The sequence below is a fragment of the Botrytis porri genome, assembly GCF_014898465.1.
Source record: "Botrytis porri strain MUCL 3234 chromosome Unknown BPOR_002, whole genome shotgun sequence".
Classification (NCBI taxonomy): Eukaryota; Fungi; Ascomycota; class Leotiomycetes; order Helotiales; family Sclerotiniaceae; genus Botrytis; species Botrytis porri.
Window position 1 is genome coordinate 2,064,249 of NW_024066076.1, and position 19,728 is coordinate 2,083,976.

At 42.1% G+C, this 19,728-nt stretch overlaps 4 protein-coding genes across 4 annotated transcripts; 1 reads left to right on the plus strand and 3 right to left on the minus strand.

The window, feature by feature from the left end:
* Positions 1–5,056: 5,056 nt before the first annotated feature.
* Positions 5,057–7,083, plus strand: EAF01_001630 (uncharacterized protein; the record flags this gene model as incomplete). The annotated part of the gene is made up of 2 exons (XM_038909880.1): positions 5,057–5,356; positions 5,410–7,083. The coding sequence occupies 2 exons, from the start codon at positions 5,057–5,059 to the stop codon at positions 7,081–7,083; spliced, it is 1,974 nt and encodes a 657-aa protein (XP_038774692.1).
* Positions 7,084–8,727: 1,644 nt separating this feature from the next.
* EAF01_001631 (uncharacterized protein) lies at positions 8,728–9,911 on the minus strand (the record flags this gene model as incomplete). Its single annotated transcript, XM_038909881.1, has 4 exons — positions 8,728–8,782; positions 8,852–9,611; positions 9,680–9,731; positions 9,798–9,911. 4 exons carry the CDS (start codon positions 9,909–9,911, stop codon positions 8,728–8,730), a joined length of 981 nt encoding a protein of 326 aa, XP_038774693.1.
* A 2,511-nt stretch (positions 9,912–12,422) lies between these two features.
* On the minus strand, positions 12,423–13,691 carry EAF01_001632 (uncharacterized protein; the record flags this gene model as incomplete). The annotated part of the gene is made up of 7 exons (XM_038909882.1): positions 12,423–12,584; positions 12,643–12,710; positions 12,755–12,844; positions 12,895–13,021; positions 13,093–13,204; positions 13,266–13,535; positions 13,636–13,691. The coding sequence occupies 7 exons, from the start codon at positions 13,689–13,691 to the stop codon at positions 12,423–12,425; spliced, it is 885 nt and encodes a 294-aa protein (XP_038774694.1).
* A 970-nt stretch (positions 13,692–14,661) lies between these two features.
* EAF01_001633 (uncharacterized protein) lies at positions 14,662–17,858 on the minus strand (the record flags this gene model as incomplete). The annotated part of the gene is made up of 2 exons (XM_038909883.1): positions 14,662–17,599; positions 17,663–17,858. The coding sequence occupies 2 exons, from the start codon at positions 17,856–17,858 to the stop codon at positions 14,805–14,807; spliced, it is 2,991 nt and encodes a 996-aa protein (XP_038774695.1). The 3' UTR covers positions 14,662–14,804.
* Between the last annotated feature and the right edge of the window lie 1,870 nt (positions 17,859–19,728).

Genomic DNA, 19,728 nt, shown 5'->3' on the forward strand with positions numbered 1-19,728 from the left:
TGACCCTCGAAAAGGAACCTTTCAAAGTATTCTTGCCCAGCGGCAATACTCAAGTCCAGATAAAACAAATGAAATCTTTTTGCGAAGTAGTACATATGGAATACCAAACTTAGAGATCACGGCAACTACGGCTTAGACAGCGGACCGAAGTTCTACGACTATACACCCCAGTCGTACATACACCAATTAAACTCGTTAAAGTAACGGATGTCACAAGTTACAACTCCTCGCAAACTCGCTTCCCTCTCTTGGGGATTTCACTATTCCTTATTTAGGGACACGACGGTATGAATACCCCTTGTACATTATTTTCATCTTCGCACCTACTTGCATAAAAAGTTCATCGCGCGCGCCAGCACGAGGTCAACTCCGGACCAGTCCGACAGTCGAAATAAATGATTGTGCGTGGACCGTGATGAAAAGAGCCAGCGAGTAATGAGCAATAAAGGAGATTAAAAAAACAAGCCTACGTGCGGCAGCAACGTTGATATCCCAGACTCAGACACCAACCAACTGTTATTTTGAAAGACAAGTACTGTTCCGTACCCGCCTCTGCACTGCAATGCGAAGGGAAAGCGTTATGCTTACTTGAAATTGTCCGAAGGTTGATGGCATACTAATACACCGATTCTATCGTCTAAATGTCGGTCGCAACGTAGAAAAAGCAAAGAGAATGCGATATTAAGAAAGAAGGACTAGAAGCGCCCATCACAGAAAGACAGCGTACTGTATCAACGCTAAGGAAATCAGTGTGATAACAGAGGTCAAAGGTATATCCATCTCCCACGTTACGATCATGACAATTCACTTTGCTACCCCCATTTCCCAATCTGGCTTTTCTACGCGACTTTGGGGTCCAGCTGAATTGCATATTCCTGGAAAAAGTGCAAAGTGTTGATACCTCCAATCGAATTTTCAAAGACGCATGTATTATTCTGACGTATTATGTTTCTTATCCTATAGTTTATTTTCATTCTTTCACATATCTTGCATTTTTTTTGGATCATGAAAATGATGTAGTAAGTGTAGGCGTATATCCTAATTTCGGCTTCTCCCAAATAGAAAGCCACATGACGATCACCTGGAAAACAAAGAGGCTGGAACGAACCACTGTAATCTGTAGCCCCCTTAAAGGAAGAGATACAGGACCTTTCTAGAGCTCCTGTGGGCACCCTACCACCCTGACTCTGGCGCTGGCGCTGGACGCTCGTGGCAATTCGAGGATGTTCAGAATAGTTCCCGTTGAAAACGCGGCGAGCGGAAGCGTAAGATTTCTTAAGTGCACATCTTATTAAGGGTAGAAGTAAGTTTGCGACTTGCGTGATTAGGGAGAGTTTTCTGGGAATACGCCCCATTGGTTGTGTCTTATCAGGGACATGCAAAGGTAAAAAGTCTTCGTGTTTTTTGTCATCTTCTCCGGGCTCGGGTTATAGAAAAACATTTTGATTGTTCGTGCTTCTGTCCCTCGAAGGAGGGGGTTGGGTTGAATGTGGTGGTTCGCTGAGAATCGCTCTTCCCCGTACGAATTGAAATTGATATAACGGCTTTCATGTTCAGTTGTTAAAAAGCTTACAGGTAGACTACTGCACATACTACTTAGTAGTTCTGACAAATCGCCTTTCAACAACATATTTCAGCTAGAATTTGAACTTTGATTCGTTAACAAACCTTTTTCTTTCTCCAGATGAAAATAAGGTAGAACTTAGAAGCATTCTCAGAATGCTACGCTCAGACAGCACAAATTCTCTTACGAACCTGCACATTTCAGCAGTGTGGTAGACCTTTTTTGTCTGCTGGCTTGCATATGCACAACCGAGCATAGTGGAGACCGAAAATAGCACTCGTTGTGCAACCTTGTAACTTTTTATGCTATCTTCAAGGGTAATTATGACCGCTCCGTAATGGCAGTGCAAAACAACAAGTTTCATGCTGCTTTTATTTCTATGTGTTAGGCTCAGGAACCGTCTTTTAGCTACGGAAGCACCTTTGGCAGTAGTAAGCTGGCACCAATTTCTGGGGATCTTGGATTGAAATATTGGATGAACGAATTCGATAGCTGACGGGTGATCAGCACAATACTTCGACGGCATGATATCATATTCGCCAATTAATCACGATCAGATTTTTATCTCATCTCATCTCTTTACCAGAGGGAGGAATAGATCTTCTGGTCATTGTCGTAACTGTACGTGGGGAAGAAATGGGGAAACAAAATTGAGTTGGGCTTTTAGAAACCCTCATCTGATAATGACGGCCAATCATTAAGGGTACCTCTCAAGGCTTCACGTCCTCTAGGAACTCGGCCTACTCTCCGAGATGCTGGGTCAAGCTATTTCGAGCCTGTTGGACCAGGTTCAAAACTCAAGTAGGAAATTGACTGACAACTTTGGAAGTGGCGAAAGGTATGATCTGTTCTTTTAAACCCCCATTTGGTCGAGATTGGGCAAAAAAAGTCATCTGAATTGCTTCTTCTAGGTGCGAAGAGCTGTGTCCTGAGAAATTAAATCGTATCTTGATTGCGCTGCACTGTTACCCAGAACATGGATACTAAAAGAGGGTGGGTAAGCTTTGCTTGCTGTGCGAATGATTACTTACTATGGCCTAGTTGAGGATCATAAAAGACTAGCAAGGTAGGTGCTTAAGTGCTTCTAGAGCTAGGAACCTTGCTCGTACCTGAGTTGGTGTGATCCGCCCGGCTTTCTGCAGGTGCGAAGCAAAAGAAGCGAGTGGACTTAGCCACTAAGGAGGAGATCGCAGAACAAAAGGAACAACAAGTTCTCGTCGAAAATCAAAACAATAATATACAAGTAATAAATGCTCACGACGATATCACACGAATATGAAAATGGTACGGAGATCCTCATGAATGGATAGTAGGGTAGGGTTGATTCTATGATTGATAAACTCAATCACTTCCGAGTTGGAAATCGACGTTACTTGTAAAAGTCCACTGCCGAAGCCTAAATTTTGATTCTTTCCGGAATACAGTACACTCATTAACTTGAAAATCAACCCACTTTGTATCAGAGCCCAGTTGGTATCATTGAAGGTGTTTGTTTCGCCTAGAATACAGTGCTCTCTTTCGCTCTCGGTCTCTCAATGGATCATATCTGATGTTGTTTTCCATGCACGGTGCAGTTGGGGGTATCCGAATGACATGGATAAGCTATGGAAACTTTGGAAAGGGACAAAACCACTGTGGATAAGTATGGAATAGATTTGTTTTTACTGTCAAACAATTAATCTCATACCTATAGAAATGAAAAAGGTAGAGGGTTAGATATGTGAAGTAAATACGAAACTTCAACGTGAGCCCACCATCATCACAATGATCATTTATTCGGAATCATTTCCAAGATCAAAGGAATGAATCAATATGAATGAAGTTGATTCAGGGTAAAGTGAGGGTCAAGTAGTAGAATTAGCAAGGAAGTCAAGATATAAAGTACAGCAGAGTAAAGTAAAATATAAACCAAAATATTCCATGGGGAGATTGCGCTTATCCTACATAGGCAAATCATTAACCGAGGCGATGAAGGGGTCCATACCACGCGCTGAATCTTGGGCCCCCAAGGACTTCCATCCAAGGATTGATACAGAGTAGAAATCGCAAGAGAAAAAAAAGAAGGTAGGAGAGAATGTCCCGGGGAGTAAACCCTTGCCAAGCCACACCAGTGATTGTGGTCATGTAGGTCAAGTCAAGGAGTTCCAGGTCAAGGTTAACAAAGCGGTGCAAAAACAGCGAGGGGTTACAATTGCGCCCCTGTTCTTTTTCTTAGAAAAAAAGCACAGGCTTTTTGTAGGCTTGTAGGCTTGTAGGCTTGTAAGCTTCCTGTACCAACAAGATTATAGATCGCTCATCAAGACAAACCCCCCCCGTATGTACATACAGATACACCACCGAACAACCACCAAAACAGACGAGCAGTACCCAGTGAGCTCGAAGTAGTGAGCAACACATCCCATACCCACTCACACCACACCAGGAAATCCATAGTAGTAGTACACTAGCAACCTAAAGCACCTACCTACCTACACATCCATATCCATATCCATACCCACCCTTCAATCCATATCTTACTTTTACTACCACCTACTTCAGATCAACGACTACCACACCTCTCTTTCTTTCCTTGAATTGCGCGCGCTGCTCCTTCTTCCACCCTTCCCGCCCCTCACTCTCACACTTACACTTACAATAACTCGGTCATTAAACTCCACTTGCTTATCTGCATTGTGTGATATATATATTCATTGTCTTTTCCACAATTGTATAATATTATCTTATCCGCTGCGTTAGAGGAAAACCAGAGAGAGGTTCGATTAATTTTTGGCATGAACGCCCAGGTACCAGTCAAATACAGCCACAGATCCGATCTGCAGCCAACTGCTAAAGTCGCCTTAGTCACAATTTACCACCCCGTTAGTTCTTCCCCCTTCACAAACCAACTTCTCCAATCTTTTCTCATTTCGAACAACATTTTTCTTTCTCCTTCGTTCCAGTTGACTGACCATAACCATAATTACAGACGACTGACCACTTTCGTTCCTTGCATCAACTTTCTTGATTCACGATATCGAAATTCCGGATTCCTCGCCCGCCCGCAAGCAGTAAACTTACGATCCATTCTACCACCCACCTATAATATATACGCGCCCTCATCATTCAACCACTGAAACCGATATCGAAACGAGCGGTTGCGATACTCCTTCAATTATTTTCGACAATTTCAATCTTCCAATATATACTAATTTTATCGCTATTTGAATCACTTCGTATTCAGATTCCATTCATTTGTCTGTAGAAGTTACTTACAGTCGTTTCTTATCCCACCCACCGCGTCACACATATACATATATACTTACTCAAGAGATCGTTGAACGACACATCCAAATCGTACGGGTAATATATACATGAGTTTCGGTTTATCGTCCAACATTATTTGATTCCGATATCATTTTCGCATTTGCCTTTCGATTCAACTTGTGATTCCTCTTCTAATCCACAGAACTACGCTGTGGGGGTTTAGCTTTTGAACCAACACCCAACTTGAAAATGGACTACGTTCAACCCACCTTTCAGCACTTTTCGCATCATCCTAATCATGACCAATTAATTTCTCAAATGACATCAGGCGGGGTCTACAACGACCATCAATACGGATATTCCTTACCGCATCATCAACCCAACATGATGAATATGGCTACTGGACAAAAAACCAACGAGACGAAGCCTCGTCTAGGGAAGGATGAAGTTGACATCTTGGAGTTTGAATTCAACAAGAACCCAAAGCCTACCACTCAAACCAAGCGTGGTTATGCTGACACTATGGGTGTCGAGTTGTCAAGAATTAATGTAAGAATAGCAATTGAAGTCAGCTTTTGAGCCTTGGTACTGATATGAAGTAGAACTGGTTCCAGAACCGTCGAGCCAAACGCAAGCAAGAGAAGAAAACGGAAGCATATGAGGCTGGTCAAGCGCGGGAAGCATTGGGATACTCGGTCTCCGCGCCTTCATCTCCGGACTTTCCTCAAAGCAATTACAATATCGACTATCCAATGGTGCCAGAACAATCTTCTTCGATGTCATTTCCTACATCTGGTCCTCCGCCAGCCACGGCACCTTACAACCCCCAATATCCAAATCCCACTACCGCGAGCATCGAGTCTCTTCAGCGTACCATGGCTTCTGCTCAAGCTGGCAATCAAAATGGAGAGTTCTCAGGCAACATCAATTTACATCACAACGATTCTCTTCAGATCGCAAATATGCTAGGCATGGGAGAGACATCTGATCTCGATCGTGCTCAATTTCCAGCTGCCCATGCCTTTAATTTTGACGATTCATTCAATTATCAGCCTGTATTCAATCAAAATATCTTCGACGAACCAGAGCAATTAGAGCCATTTGGTTCTGGCGAATCTGGTCATACACCAACAGCATTTAATACTTTCTCTGATGAAAGCACTACAAGGTCGCTCTCCACAGCTTCCGCTTCATCTCAACCTTTCACGGGTGTTGTTCCATTCAGACCAGCGAAAATTCCATCTGTAGACGACACCAGCGACGAAGCAGCACTTCAATTTTCATCTCCCCCACCCTCCTCGAGATCGTTCAAGTCTCCACGTCCCCCAACAGAGATAGTCGCCAGGCGGAAGAAGGTCCAGGTCAAACCAGCCGCCTTGGGAACCGATACAATGAGAAGTAGACCATCAATGGGACCACGGACTGTATCAAATGTAGATGGGTTCCGTCGCCAAGTTGCCAGTCCTCTACCTTCACCAATGCGCAGGATTGTCTCGGCGGGGGGAAATGTTCTTACTGGTCGTATTCAAAAGCCTGGAATAGAGTCTGCGCAGAGGTCACCTATTAACATACATGGATTCGAAAATGTTGGTTCATTCATGGAGCAAAATTACCACATGATCAACCAACCTAGCTTAACAGCCGGTTCATCTCTCACGAGTAGCTTGGCACCACCAACTCCAATGTCACCTAGAGAAAGACAGATGACACTGAAAAGGGAGAATTCATCATCTCACGAAGATGATTTGAATTTCATGTTCGATTTGTCTAGCAACCATGATGGTCTTCCCACTTTGATAGACCCTAATCAGGCCACCGACCAAACGCCTCCAGAGACACCACAAGCCTCATTAGGTCTCCAACAAACAAACACATCCGGATGGCCAAATAACATTGAGCACCACAATACAGAGCAGCATTGGAATTACGAAATTCCTGATGAGCCTCTCTACACACCCAGCCACGATCATTTTGCGACCGAATTATCAATGCCTCATCCTTCGTATGCCAGCCAACCAGTAACACCCGCTTTTGGTAGTTTCAATCAAGGAGGTCTCCTTTTAGGCAACGGTCATGATTCTCCGCAGTTCAACAACAACGCCAGCCCTCTATACACCTTGTCGAACAATGGCGGACCTGCTGAGTACTCCTTTCCACATGATGCACTCGCACATTTTTCGAACATTGGCTTGGTAGGCAGCTCTCCAACAATGACGACGAAGCACAAACAATATCAATTCTCCAATGTCACTCCCGCTGACTATTCGGAGAAATAAAGAGTCAAGAAAAAGTCCATCTTTGCAGCGAGGTTCTCATATTTGACGAATGAGAACCGCGCTCCTAGAATATTCAGCAGCGTAATTGTTATGGCGTTTTGATTTATTTGACATTGGCACCCGTCTTCCAGTGACGAAGCATTGATATCCCAGAAATCGTAGACCAGTTCGATTTAAAATAATTGGCATTGTATATTAGCAACAGTTAGTTACCCACGGGTATTGGCATCCGAGCGTTTCATTTGGTACCTTCGCATTTTTTGTCTTTTGAATTTTCTATTTGCAATCGTTCTCACCTGGTCGGTGACACGATCCCACTCACTTAATTAATAATTTCTGGAGGATACGGGTGTCGCGTCGTTTTTGTTAATGTTCATGATATATAGGGGAGAGGCAGGAGAAGGAATGTGGATTTGAAGAGGCGGGGAGGAATGGAATGGAATGGGGAAAAGAGGGAAGGATTAGGGAAGGAAGATATACCCCCAAAAGCAGGATACATTTTGGCAAAGTCTTTTCGATGAGTCTCAGCAGAGAAATCTTTTTTCTCACTGAAAAATCATTGTTAATCTCTTTTATTTGATGTTGGGGATGTGATGGCGTTTCTGGGGAGGCAGGAACGGCGTGGATATCTTGAGAAGGGAGGATTGGATATGGGTGGATGGACAGGCATGGATGGATTGATGGGGAAAGGGTTCTTTACTTTCTGTCTGTCTGTTTGTCTTGTCTTGTCTGCTCGTCTATGTGATGTTTGTATAGTGCTTCGCTGAAATAGAAGACTCATTTACAACATACTCTTTGCTATACGAATACATCCGTGAACTTTGAAGTATTGGTGAAATGTGATTCCTTATTATCTGCAAACGGATCGATTGCATTACCCTCCCTACTGCACTCAAGGAAAATGGCTTTGCTTCTTCACATGAAGTTTTCTACTTGGTATCTCCGCCTCTTTCGGTCTGGCTCACTTTGAAAAGTCATATCCCATCTGAACTCAACCCGATATCACTGAAGAAATAAGACCTTCTAGATATCTCTGTTGTATATGTAAAAAAAAAAACACAGCTTCAGTACGGATATTCAGAATATATCTAGTTTTCTGGATACGCGACGAAAATTTGGGGATCATATCCAAGGGGATTGAGGCTTTGATTGTCCATTTCGATTTGAATATTTACCCTTCCTCCATTGTTCCATCTAGTCCTGAACGTTAAGATTCCGGTTTGCTGTTCAGCCTGAGACATCGAGTTTCGATCTTCAGGTCAATCTTCAACGTTGAACCCCTATTGTTCCATCCAACAACTCTGGACGATCATTTTTGAAATACCGCTCTGAACATTCACATTTTGGCACCCGGATGAACTCAAGTCTATGCTACCATTTGCGAAGAAGCTAGCATGATTCAGGATGTCTTTTATGCAGAACAATACGGAGATTTGAAAATTCGCAATGTTGCTACCATAACCTCACCGCCACACGGGTGACGACTCACCGACGCCTATGGCCCTGCTTCTAGCGTCAATCTAGCTCCCGCGTCTGTAGGGAAAAGATCTCAGATATGTTCCAGTATTATTATTTCGACATTAAACCTCTTTCTCAACCCCCTCCCAGCCATTCCATGATTGCCCACCTCACTTCATGTATAGTCTAAGCCTTTAATCTTTGTCCAGCTATATCGTCTTGAGCATCCCTGATCAAGAAACTATACCTAGATTAGTATTTCTCTCTGACCGCACCATATCACAGCACAGAAGAATTGTGGAAAACATACCTATAGAAAATCATAGTTGGAGCGACCGTCCCCAAATGCCACAAACTATGTGCATCCAAACATCCCAACCAAGGTGGGAAATCCACCAACTCCAAACTCATTGCCATGAAAATCCATGCAACTACCAGTCCTGGCCATGTTGTCCATGCCCTCTTACTCTTTCTGTATTTCTCAAATGAAAACCAACTCCACAGAGAATTTTGTAATACTCCTACCACAACATTTGCAGCCATGTTATATGTATAATCCCAATCCCACCACTTCAAATACACAACATGTGCGATATAGCAGAGAATACATAGAAGAGTCCAGGCACGTAACATAGACTTTGTGCGTTTTCCACCACGATCCATACGGAAGATTCGAATTAGAGTATAGTACATGCCGTACAAAACACTTCCTCCTGCCGCAAAATAATCCATTTGTTCTGTGAAAGCGAAATCTCTTGTATGAAACACCATACTAGCCACCCAACTCATCATTCCCGCATATGACAGCATGACATAGTATTTCCGCATACTGTAATCCTCTGGAATTTGAGTAGTCACTCTTGCAAGTCCGTTGTGATGCGCCATAAAGTTGAAGAGAGAAAAGAGGACGGAGAAGGGCTCCTGCATGCCGAGGAAACGATAGAACGGCCATTTTCCATGGAATTGAACAATAGGTTGTGAAGATTTAACGCGCAAGTCGGTAATTATATGCTGGCAGGTATAATCGCATTCTGCCGGGCAAGTCCAGAGGAGAAGTCGATGGTGGAGTGCTGTGACATTTTGTTATTTCCTATGTACAAACCAGAGTAGTAGTTATAAGAAGGAGTATTTGACATACGAATTTTCGTACCACCTCCGACTTCATTGTCGCAATTCTCTCGTTGACAGACCTAAATATTTACTAGTATTTAGTTCAAAGTAAACAAACCCAATGCTAGCTCCAGGGAAATTCATACCTCAACACATTGTTTGAATTCAGGCAATCGATCACCAGCACTTGCATTTGCAGCACTCAAAAGTCCAAGTACTGCGATGCAGAGTAAAATGGTCAATCTATGCCTGATTATCATTATGATATCGTCAACGTGGTTATTGTTGAGATAAAATTGGAATCTGACATATCGATATAATATTGAATGATGCCAGTGCCGGTTAAGCTTCGGAACGGAATGTGCGGAATTTGGCTCAATAGGGCTCAGTGGGTCGCTTATCATCACGTGCTGATTATATACCTAGAAAAGCATAAATTCGCATTAATTAGGATAGGGGCCGTAACTCAGTGGTAGAGTGCCTCGTTTGCATTATCAAGATTTCCTTGGCGTTCTTGATAAGTTAAGAATCGATGAAGTCCAGAGTTCGATCCTCTGCCGCTCCAGAAACAATTTGATTGAATTTTTGCATCTCTTGGGTATATCTATCAGTGTTCGAAGTGTTGTACCTATTTTTGGTAGCGAGTAATTGAGTTTTGTGGGGTAAGCGAGGGAGGTTGTTTCTATACTAATACATTTGGCCTCGCAACAGAAATAATTCCCATATTGAACGCAAATTGTCTTTTGCGCTGGGAATATGTTCAAATGCTCAAGTGAGGTATCTGACTATCTCTCAGCTTGAGAATACAATGTCCGTCAATACAGATTTAAATAAACTCGGTAACCTTAGACTCCAGTTTTGCTATTCTCTTTTCACTCTAGGGTCTCCGCAGTCTATTTAGAACCGACGTACACCACAACCCTTTGACTCCTACCCTTCATTTTCTACGTTCCTAACAAAAGCATTGTTCAATCACTTAGACATCACTCTTCATTATATCGTTCCTATTACCCAGCACCTGATTCGCGTAAAAGCAAGTGTAGCTCATCCCAAAATACCCACCTTCTTGTATGTTCATCGGGATTTCCTCGAGATTAAGGCAAAACCTCGTTGTAGTCCTCAAGCTGTAGATGTCGACCCGGGATAGCCAGGAATGTATTTCAGTCCGGTGGCTTGTAGTCAAAGCGAGATCCCATCATATTTTGCATCAAATAACACATCTCCGCCAGACAAAGACCTTGAACGCATTGTATAAGTCACTCGCTATCTCTAGTTTTTTGAGTAATTCCACAAAGGTCATTCAGTTTATCACTTTCATGTGCGAAGTTCTCCTGTGGATAACATCCAATCACCCTTCTCCAGTATGCTACAATTCTTTGGAATCGGAGATTGTAGTCATCCTCAAGAGCCCTTAGAGCCACAATAATCAATGACTGAGAGACATTTCATGTAATATTATGACTGTCTTTACACCTTAATACACCGATACCTGTTGAAAAGACTCTGTTTCCAAGTTCAATGTAGGAAAAACCCGGTTCACAGTTTTGGTATTAACCTCACTACTTACTTGAAAACCGTTATCTAGGCTCAACAACCCCCCTAAAAGTTAGCCTCAGACCAGTCGACTCAAAATGAAATGACTTTAAGAAGATTTTGGTATGTTTCTCAAGGATTAGTCCTTTCAATATAAGCGTAAAAAAGATATTTCTACTCCCTATGAACAAGATGAATAAAGGACTACTCAAAGATACCTTCATCTAGCTGGACTAAGGTGTCAGACCATGATGGGTCGATGATCAAATTATGATGTTCTAGGAACGAATCAGTGGAGGATGAATAAGTTTGGATTGAAAGATGATTATACGAGGATAAATCTGGTATTTAAGATAGTTTTATTGTTCAACATAGATTCATTATTTGAGAAAGTTCTATCATTTAAGATATTCTTATTATTCAAGATGATTCCATCATTTAAGATAGTTCTATTGTTTGAGTCGATTGTATTATTGAAAATGGTTCTGTTATTCAATATACGTTGATCTTTTAAAACAGCTCTATTATTCGATATAGTTTCATTATTTGAACAAGACTTGGTTTTTAGAGAAGTTTTATTCTTTAAAAGAGTTCATTGTTCAAGAAAGCTTCATTTCTCAAGATTCTTTTATTGTTCAAAATAAATCGAGAATTAAATCAAAATTCATGTTAGTGTAAAAACTTATAAACTACTCCGACCATTCCACTGCTTTGAGACGGCAAACTTAAGTGGAAATTCTACCTTTCAGTGGTACATATGTTGAACATCATAACAATGTCAAAATACAGACTCCATTTTATGATCATTCAAAAAGTAGATGGGAGTTTTCTTTCGCACAATTTCTAATCTAGTATCGGCTCTCGAGCAAATGTTATTTATCTCAGGTTAGTAAATGAGGGACAGTCGATCTGTAGCTTCCATCTAGTCCGAGTATTGACTTGGACTTGAAGATATAAACCAGGACACCCAAAAAAAGAGTCTGAAAGATCAGATTCTACAATGTGATGTGTCTAGAGTTGAGTGAATATCAACCATGAACTCATCATCATCGATAAGATTATGAGATGAACAACTACTACTTGAGATAGAGCAACTACGTTAAGCAAGAAAACTTTCATATTGTAATACTTCACAAGTTGATTCATTCTAATTACGAATCTGATACATCCATCCTAGCATTATCCTACAGATCATCAAGCAAATTCAATATCCAAATCTCATCATTCAGCGCTCTAGTTCAGTAAACAAATGTCTCACCGACAGGCTTCTCGCTGAGCTTCCACAAGCCCTTGGCTATCTCCTGATTGAGAGCATGATCCTTCGTCTCTGTGTAAGTTTCATTCCCAACGATGAATGCTGGTGCAGCCTCTGTAAGTTTCCAAAGGTTAGTGGGTGCACACTTTTAGGATTGGGATTTTCATACCTGCCAAAGAGGGATTCAAAGCCGTGAAAAGCACTACTCCTGCTGCCTGTTTCAAAATCACCATGTTTTGCGGGAGAAGAGGGTTTCCCGATATACAATTAGCTTTGCTGTTACATACATAAATCAAGAAGCGCGAGAAAACTTACCATCGTTGCGTTCCATCACCAGTACCAATGCATCTGCAAACGATTCGTTGTCTACATTTGAATTAACCAATAACATGCTCTCCAGGGTTACTCAAACAAATTGTTAGTAAAGTACTAACACAGTGCGGGAATTGACGTACCACCGGGATGGCATATTAATGCCGTAACTCCTTTCTGCTTCAATCGTTTGTCAAGAGCGAGATTGAAAAGTAGCATAGCAGTTTTTGCTTGTCCGTATGCAATCCTAGGATTGTATATTTTTCCATCCTAGCAAAATGAAGTTATTTTCACATCAACCAGATATATTTGCAAGCGTGAAATAGCAGTCATCAACGAACCTTAAAATTGATGTCCTCAATATTAGTTTCTCCAAGCTGATATCCTAAAATACCAACCTGTACTATTCTTGCGCCTTCACTAGCCGCAGCTATGATTTCCTTAGCCAAAAGACTGGTAAGAAAAAATGACCCAGATAATTAGCCGCAAATTGGCTTAAACCCCATCTATAGACGTAACAAAGTGTTTCACAGCTATCACACCAGCATTATTAATAAGAACATGAATCTTATCTGTCAAGTTCTTTATCTTCTCTACTGCTTGTCGAACGCTCTTGTTATTGAGAAGATCGATTTCAACAAATGAGACTTCAATATCTGGATTGATCTTTCTGATGGCTTCGATTACTGAAATAACTTTACTTTCAGTTCGAACTACAAGAATGATTTCCTTGGGGTATGCAGATGCGAGAGTGATTGCAGATTCGGCACCGATGCCGTTTTCACTTGGACCGGTTATGACAAGTAGTTATGTTTGTTAGCTGGATTTGTGAGGAAGTAGAATGATTGTAGGAGGATAACGAACATGTTCTGCCCTCGGCATACTTTGAAAAGTGCTTCAGCACATCGTCGCCGGTTATATTGATATCAAAGGATGCCATTTTCGTATTGATAACGAGAAGTGAGAATGAGGTAAAAAAGAAGTAAGAACCAAGTGCCTGTTGTTCTCGAAATACTCGAAGAGACAAAGGAACAACTCTACCTATTTAATTATAGAGAGGGGACAACTGTTGCTGTTGTACGTGTTGGAATTATATGTTGCATTGCGGCGCAAGCAATTCCAATATACCAACTTAACCCGCTATGTCCCCCCATTAACAGCCCATGTACCAAGCGTATAAAGCGGGGCATACCAGAAAACACAAAGGAAATTAGCCCAGAATAGAAGAGGTGAATGACGGGAGTACTCGCATATAGCTGATCGTTGAGATGAAAATCGACCCAGACATCCGCTTCCCTACCGAGGTCACGCTGACAGAAACGTAGCTATGATTTCCAATCCTTTCGGACCATATTTCTTAGTAGATTGCACACTTCGAAGCAAACTAGACTTCCTCTGAACATCTCGCACATCTCTCACCCGGTGCCATCAAACTACCATACTATCCAAACGACCAAAATCAACTACAACTCATTCACCAACTTCCCACAAACACTAAACCCGCAGCCTCCCATCCCTCAAGACCTACCCCAAACCCTTCTTTTCCATCTCCAGACTAGAAAAAAAATCTCACATTCACAAAATAATATCATCAAACTTACACTGAAGTGACTGAACAACGAGTCACATTCAATCGATTCGCACACCAGTGGGTATACTGACTAACAGGACACACCAAAAACCCGACTTATGAATTCATTGGTGCAATTCCGATAATGTATCTGATAATTACCTAGACCCGACTTGAACATTAATGAATGAGTATAGATATCATATGAGAGCAATGGTAATGAGAATGATCCATTATCAAGTCAAGTCTAGGTATTAACCTTAGATACCTAGCAATAGAAGAGACGTCACAATTACAATATTTCCATGTTCATCGTCAATGAAACACAACTCTCTAAATCCTCTGCGTAAAAGAACTCTTCAAATTGATATCTCTACTCAATCATACACGTAGGTATCAAACCCCAATATACCAGTTCTTTTAATCCATTGCAATACAACCCTTCTTTGAATTATCCCCCAAATCTCCCCATCATTCACGAATTTAGTTCTTCCCCTCAATCACTTCCACCAACTCCGCCTTAATCTTTCTCTTCCCCGTACTCTCCTCCTTAACATCACTAATCCTCACCGTCACCTTTCCAAACAATTCTATTCTAACCTCTCTACTTCCCTTCGTTTGTAAAACATAATTCTCCGCATCAAAATCACCCTCTGGTTCTGGTTCCGCCAAATCTCTCAAACGAATAAGTGACTCGATACCAAATCTGGGTATAAAGACTACAAATCCATTACTGAAAACCTTCATGACGAAACCTTCTTCCTCGACAATACGACCCTTGAGTGCTTGACCAACATAGTATTCGATGGAAGCACGACCAGCTTGTTGAGCATTGCGATGACGAACGTTGATGTTCTTGCAAACACCTTCGAGTTTTCCCTTACTGCGGAAACTAGCAGCAAGGGGCTCATAATCGATTGCCGCAGCCAGTTGACGATGAGCGACAAGATCTGCATAACGACGAATGGGAGATGTAAAGTGAGTATAGATCTCAGATGCGAGACCATAATGGCGGAACTCGGGGTATGCTTGTGTGCCAGAACAGAAATATTCTGCAGACATCATGCAACGAGTTGCCATAATACGGACCAGGGTATTGAAGAAAGGTTCTTCGGGATCAACGCATCCATCAAGGGTGTCGGCAAGTTCTCTTGATGACCCAACCTTAAGTTCAAGGCCACGCTTGACTTTGAGTTGGTTGGCAAGTTCTTCAAAGTTTGTCTTTGGAGGAGCTGCGTGACGACGAAGCATGGCTGTTTGAGGGAAGGCGGAATAAATCTTCGCTGCTACACTAGTGTTGGCGAGAAGCATAAATTCTTCGACCAATGACATAGTGTCGAGATGCTTTTTCTGTTTGATATCTATTGGATCCGAAGTCTCAGATTCCATCTCCACTTTAACTTCTGGTGACGAGAGACTCAAAGCTCCAGCATCCATACGCTTCTGCTTGAATTTCTTAGACAACATAAGAAGAGTACGAATGTTGGTAGTAAGTTCATCTTGAGCCGACGCGTCATCAACACGCTTCTGAGCATCTTCGTAACTAAATGCTTCTCGTGATTTAATAACAGATTTTGTATACTCTGAATTAACAATCTCGGCATCCGGTGTGATTTCCCACAAACATGAAAATGCATATCTCTCGACGTATGGTTTAAGAGAACACAAATCCGTCCCAAGTAACATCGGTAACATGTCAATTCGCTTATCTACTAAATAAACGGTGGTCCCTCGTATACTCGCTTCTGCATCCATTGCATTATTTGGCTTGACGAAATGTGAGACATCTGCAATATGCACACCCACTTCGTAATTGCCATTGGGCAGAGGTCTCGCATGCAATGCATCATCAATATCCTGACAACCTATTGGATCGATACTGCAAATGTTAAGACCTCTAAGATCGCGTCTGTTTTTCCATCCAGGATCGTCCATACTTGGAGGTACAATCCAATCATGACCTTCTGCGGGTAAACAGTCTAAGACTGTTTTCGGGAATGGTCTATATTGTACGTCGTATTCCAGAAGTAAAGCCTCTGTCTCGGCACCTTTTGTTTCCAGTTCGCCGAGAGAACGAACAAAATGACCAACCGGATATCTCGAATCTCTATCCCACGAGTCGATGGTGACTAAAACTCGCTTTCCTAATATCTCACCCGCTTGTCGCGTTCTAACACGAATTTTCGGTATCCTCTTGTCCATAGGAATGAGGAATACAGTTTGTTGCTTGCGACCCTGTTTCACCGACTGACTAACAGATGATTCGTCCACATGACCGACATATTGTCTCCAATTACGCTTTACGACACCAACCACTCTAGCAGTTGGCTGAGGACGATTTTCCGTACCCTTGCTGTGGGTCTTCTTCACTTCTTCCTGCAGCGCACGTCTTTCCTTCTCGGTAACGACAGCTTCTCCCTCATCAGCATCGGCGTTTTCATCCTTGTTTAAGGTTTCTTCTTCGATGATTTTTGTAGAAGGCTCTTTCCATTGGTCTTTTGGTAATACTTCGATAACAACAACATCACCCTGAACAGATCTATTTATATTCTCTCTGCCAAGAACAAGTAATGATTTGTCGAAAGCGGGGACATTTACAGATCCCTCTAAATAGTTGTATGGTGAAACATTGAAAATACCCTGATGTAACGTGCCGTTCTTTACACCAGTCATCATTTTCGACACTGAGTAATATTCCTGGTATAGGTTTCCAGAAGTTCTAGCATCTCGGGCTTCTTTGTCTTCTTGTGCTGCACTGATCATGTCCAGTAATCGATCTGCATCCTCCAATCCACTAACATATTCCCGAAGAGAGCATGCTTGAATACCATCACGCTTTGCTTTTCTGAGATTCTCCTTATCATCACTAAGCATTACAACAGCAGGTATCTTTTTCGAACGTCCTCCCGAAGCCTTTACTGCTTGTGTGATATGTTCATCGTACCATTTGACCGCGCGTCGAACCGCTCTATCATTTCTATCATTTATACTTTCTCCAGTCTCCCGGACCACATAAGTCTCCAGACGAAAATCATTAAAGAAAACATGAAATCGTTTATCCTCGCTCTTTGTAAGCCCAATCAACCGATTGTAAAGCGGCAATGATCTATTCCGCAGTTCCTCAAGCACAGTCTGTAAGATGATGACATCGTAAAAGGCCGAAGCCTGTTCAAAAAGATCGAGGGCGTTTAATAACGCATTGGTATCGGGTACCAGGTAATGTCCCTGAGGGTATGCTGCTGTTCCCGCAGGGGTTTCCGATAGAACGAATGGTGGTACTGCATCAAAGTAAGTCTTCTGTCATGCACATGTATCATACGTATTATCGAGATCAAACTTACTAACACCACTCGCATCTGGTGGCGCAGTCTTGAGGCAGCTGTCGCAAAGTTTGGATGAGCAAGGAATATCTTGTCGAAGATATAATTCACGAACAATCTTCTGAACTTTGCCACTTTTGGTAGATCGTACATAGACTTTACTCGATAGGTTGGAGGAGTAGGGATCCGATCCCATAAATCGTTTGAGACTCGTCATATTGACTGAATGATAGGATTGTCTTGGAATGGTTGTTCAACAGCTTGCGACAGCTTGTGTGCAAATTGAGGAAATTTAGACGCGATATGCGCTTGTACGCGGTTATGATAGATCTTATCGGACACTAGGTCAGAGCGATAAGAGCTTATCGTCCACCTAGTGAAGCTTGACATATCACATTTTAAACAAGCTGAACCATCTCACAGTTTCGGATTCTTTACACAAAAAACTATGTCATATTGTATTCAACGGGTTTCTTTTTTTATTTGACCTCAGCTTACGTTCAATAGAATTGACAGAGTCAAAAACGGATTTCGAGAGATCATAACCTCAAAATTCAACGTCACAGGTACATTCATATCCAAGCAAATCGCCTATAAGGGTTCAAGTGATCTGTATCTAATGCTCATACCCCTTCCTTCCAAATGTCGTGCACACATTCCATTTTCGAAGCTTAAGCTTCACCCACAAAAACATACACAATTAGAAACACAAAGAAATCCCTCCCGATGATGCATAATGACCGTTGCATCTGCAATCTCGTACACGTGATATCCATCTGTATAGAATACCCACCCACCTAGGAATGTATGAATTGCCGGGCAAACGAGTAGCCAAAACATATGTGTCACGACTTCCGATATCCTGGAAGCAGGTATCTCGTGGAAAAGGAACGTTCCCATTTGTAATGAGTCACTTTGATGAAGGTGGAATTTGAGACTTTGTCTTACTTTTAAGCTTGTCTGCGGTTTAGAGTTGCTTCTAGCCCATCTTCATGCGAAACGGATCCGAAGTGGGAAAGAAACCCAGTTTAGAAAGCTCTAGAGATGGCGAAGAATGCAGCAAATATGCAATATGATAAGGGTATGTCTCAAAAGTCTTAAGCTTCCGCTGAAGCATGAAATGGAAGAAGGTTTGAATTAATCTATTCCGTGGGGCCTTGGGCGTAGAAGTTCGAACTAAGGAATTAAAAAAGGGTCCATCCAAACTCAATATCACGAATTCTTTCCTAGCGAACTGATATCATGACTGTGGTTGGTTGCAGAAAATCTTGTGCAGGTGGTCTTCCACACCCACCACCATAAACTCCGTAGAAACTAAACCACCAAACTCACCCACAGTCGAATTGAATTGCGGGAGAAGCTCAGACACATTTCTTTGCTTACAGTAGTGGGCTCGACGGGTAATCCAGGATGGAAAATCGGGAGGGATGCGCCCGTAAGCCTCCACGCACAGCCTGATGTTGTGCATGCTAGGACCAACCAAAGAAAATCATTCTCATGCACTCAGCATACATTGAGTGGTTAATTCCTGACATCTCATTGCTTGCCGAGTAATCAGACCCCTTCGAAATGTGATGTTGACCGGGGAAGAAGACTTGCTAGTGGCTTAGAATTAGGGCGAGGAGCACAGAAAGATCCGCTAAAAAATTGTCTTAGCTTTTGAATGGACCAGGCTAAAATGATCCTATGACCATTCCTCGTACACATTCACAATATAGAGAATATGCAAGCGCGGCTCTGCCCGTGTTAATCATGAATCGTTAGTCAATCATTGGCAAAGGATAAAAAGGTAGATCTGCCGCGTTCTAGGTAAAAGTGGATTCACCACTACTCGAGTCATCTGTAACCGCAATTTTTGGCTATAAATTTACATGGTGACCAATCGTATCTCTCAGAAATATTTTTGTGTAATGTGCTTTGTAGAGTGCGAAGCGATGCTACAATTTTGACAGTGTCTAGCGCGGTAGATGCAGCAAAGAGTCATTTCTACTACCGATTTAATATCGATGATATCGATACAGAAACAAGATCAGGCTTGGGGGATATTCTTCGAGAAATGATGGGCGCTGTTCACACAAAGGCAGTAA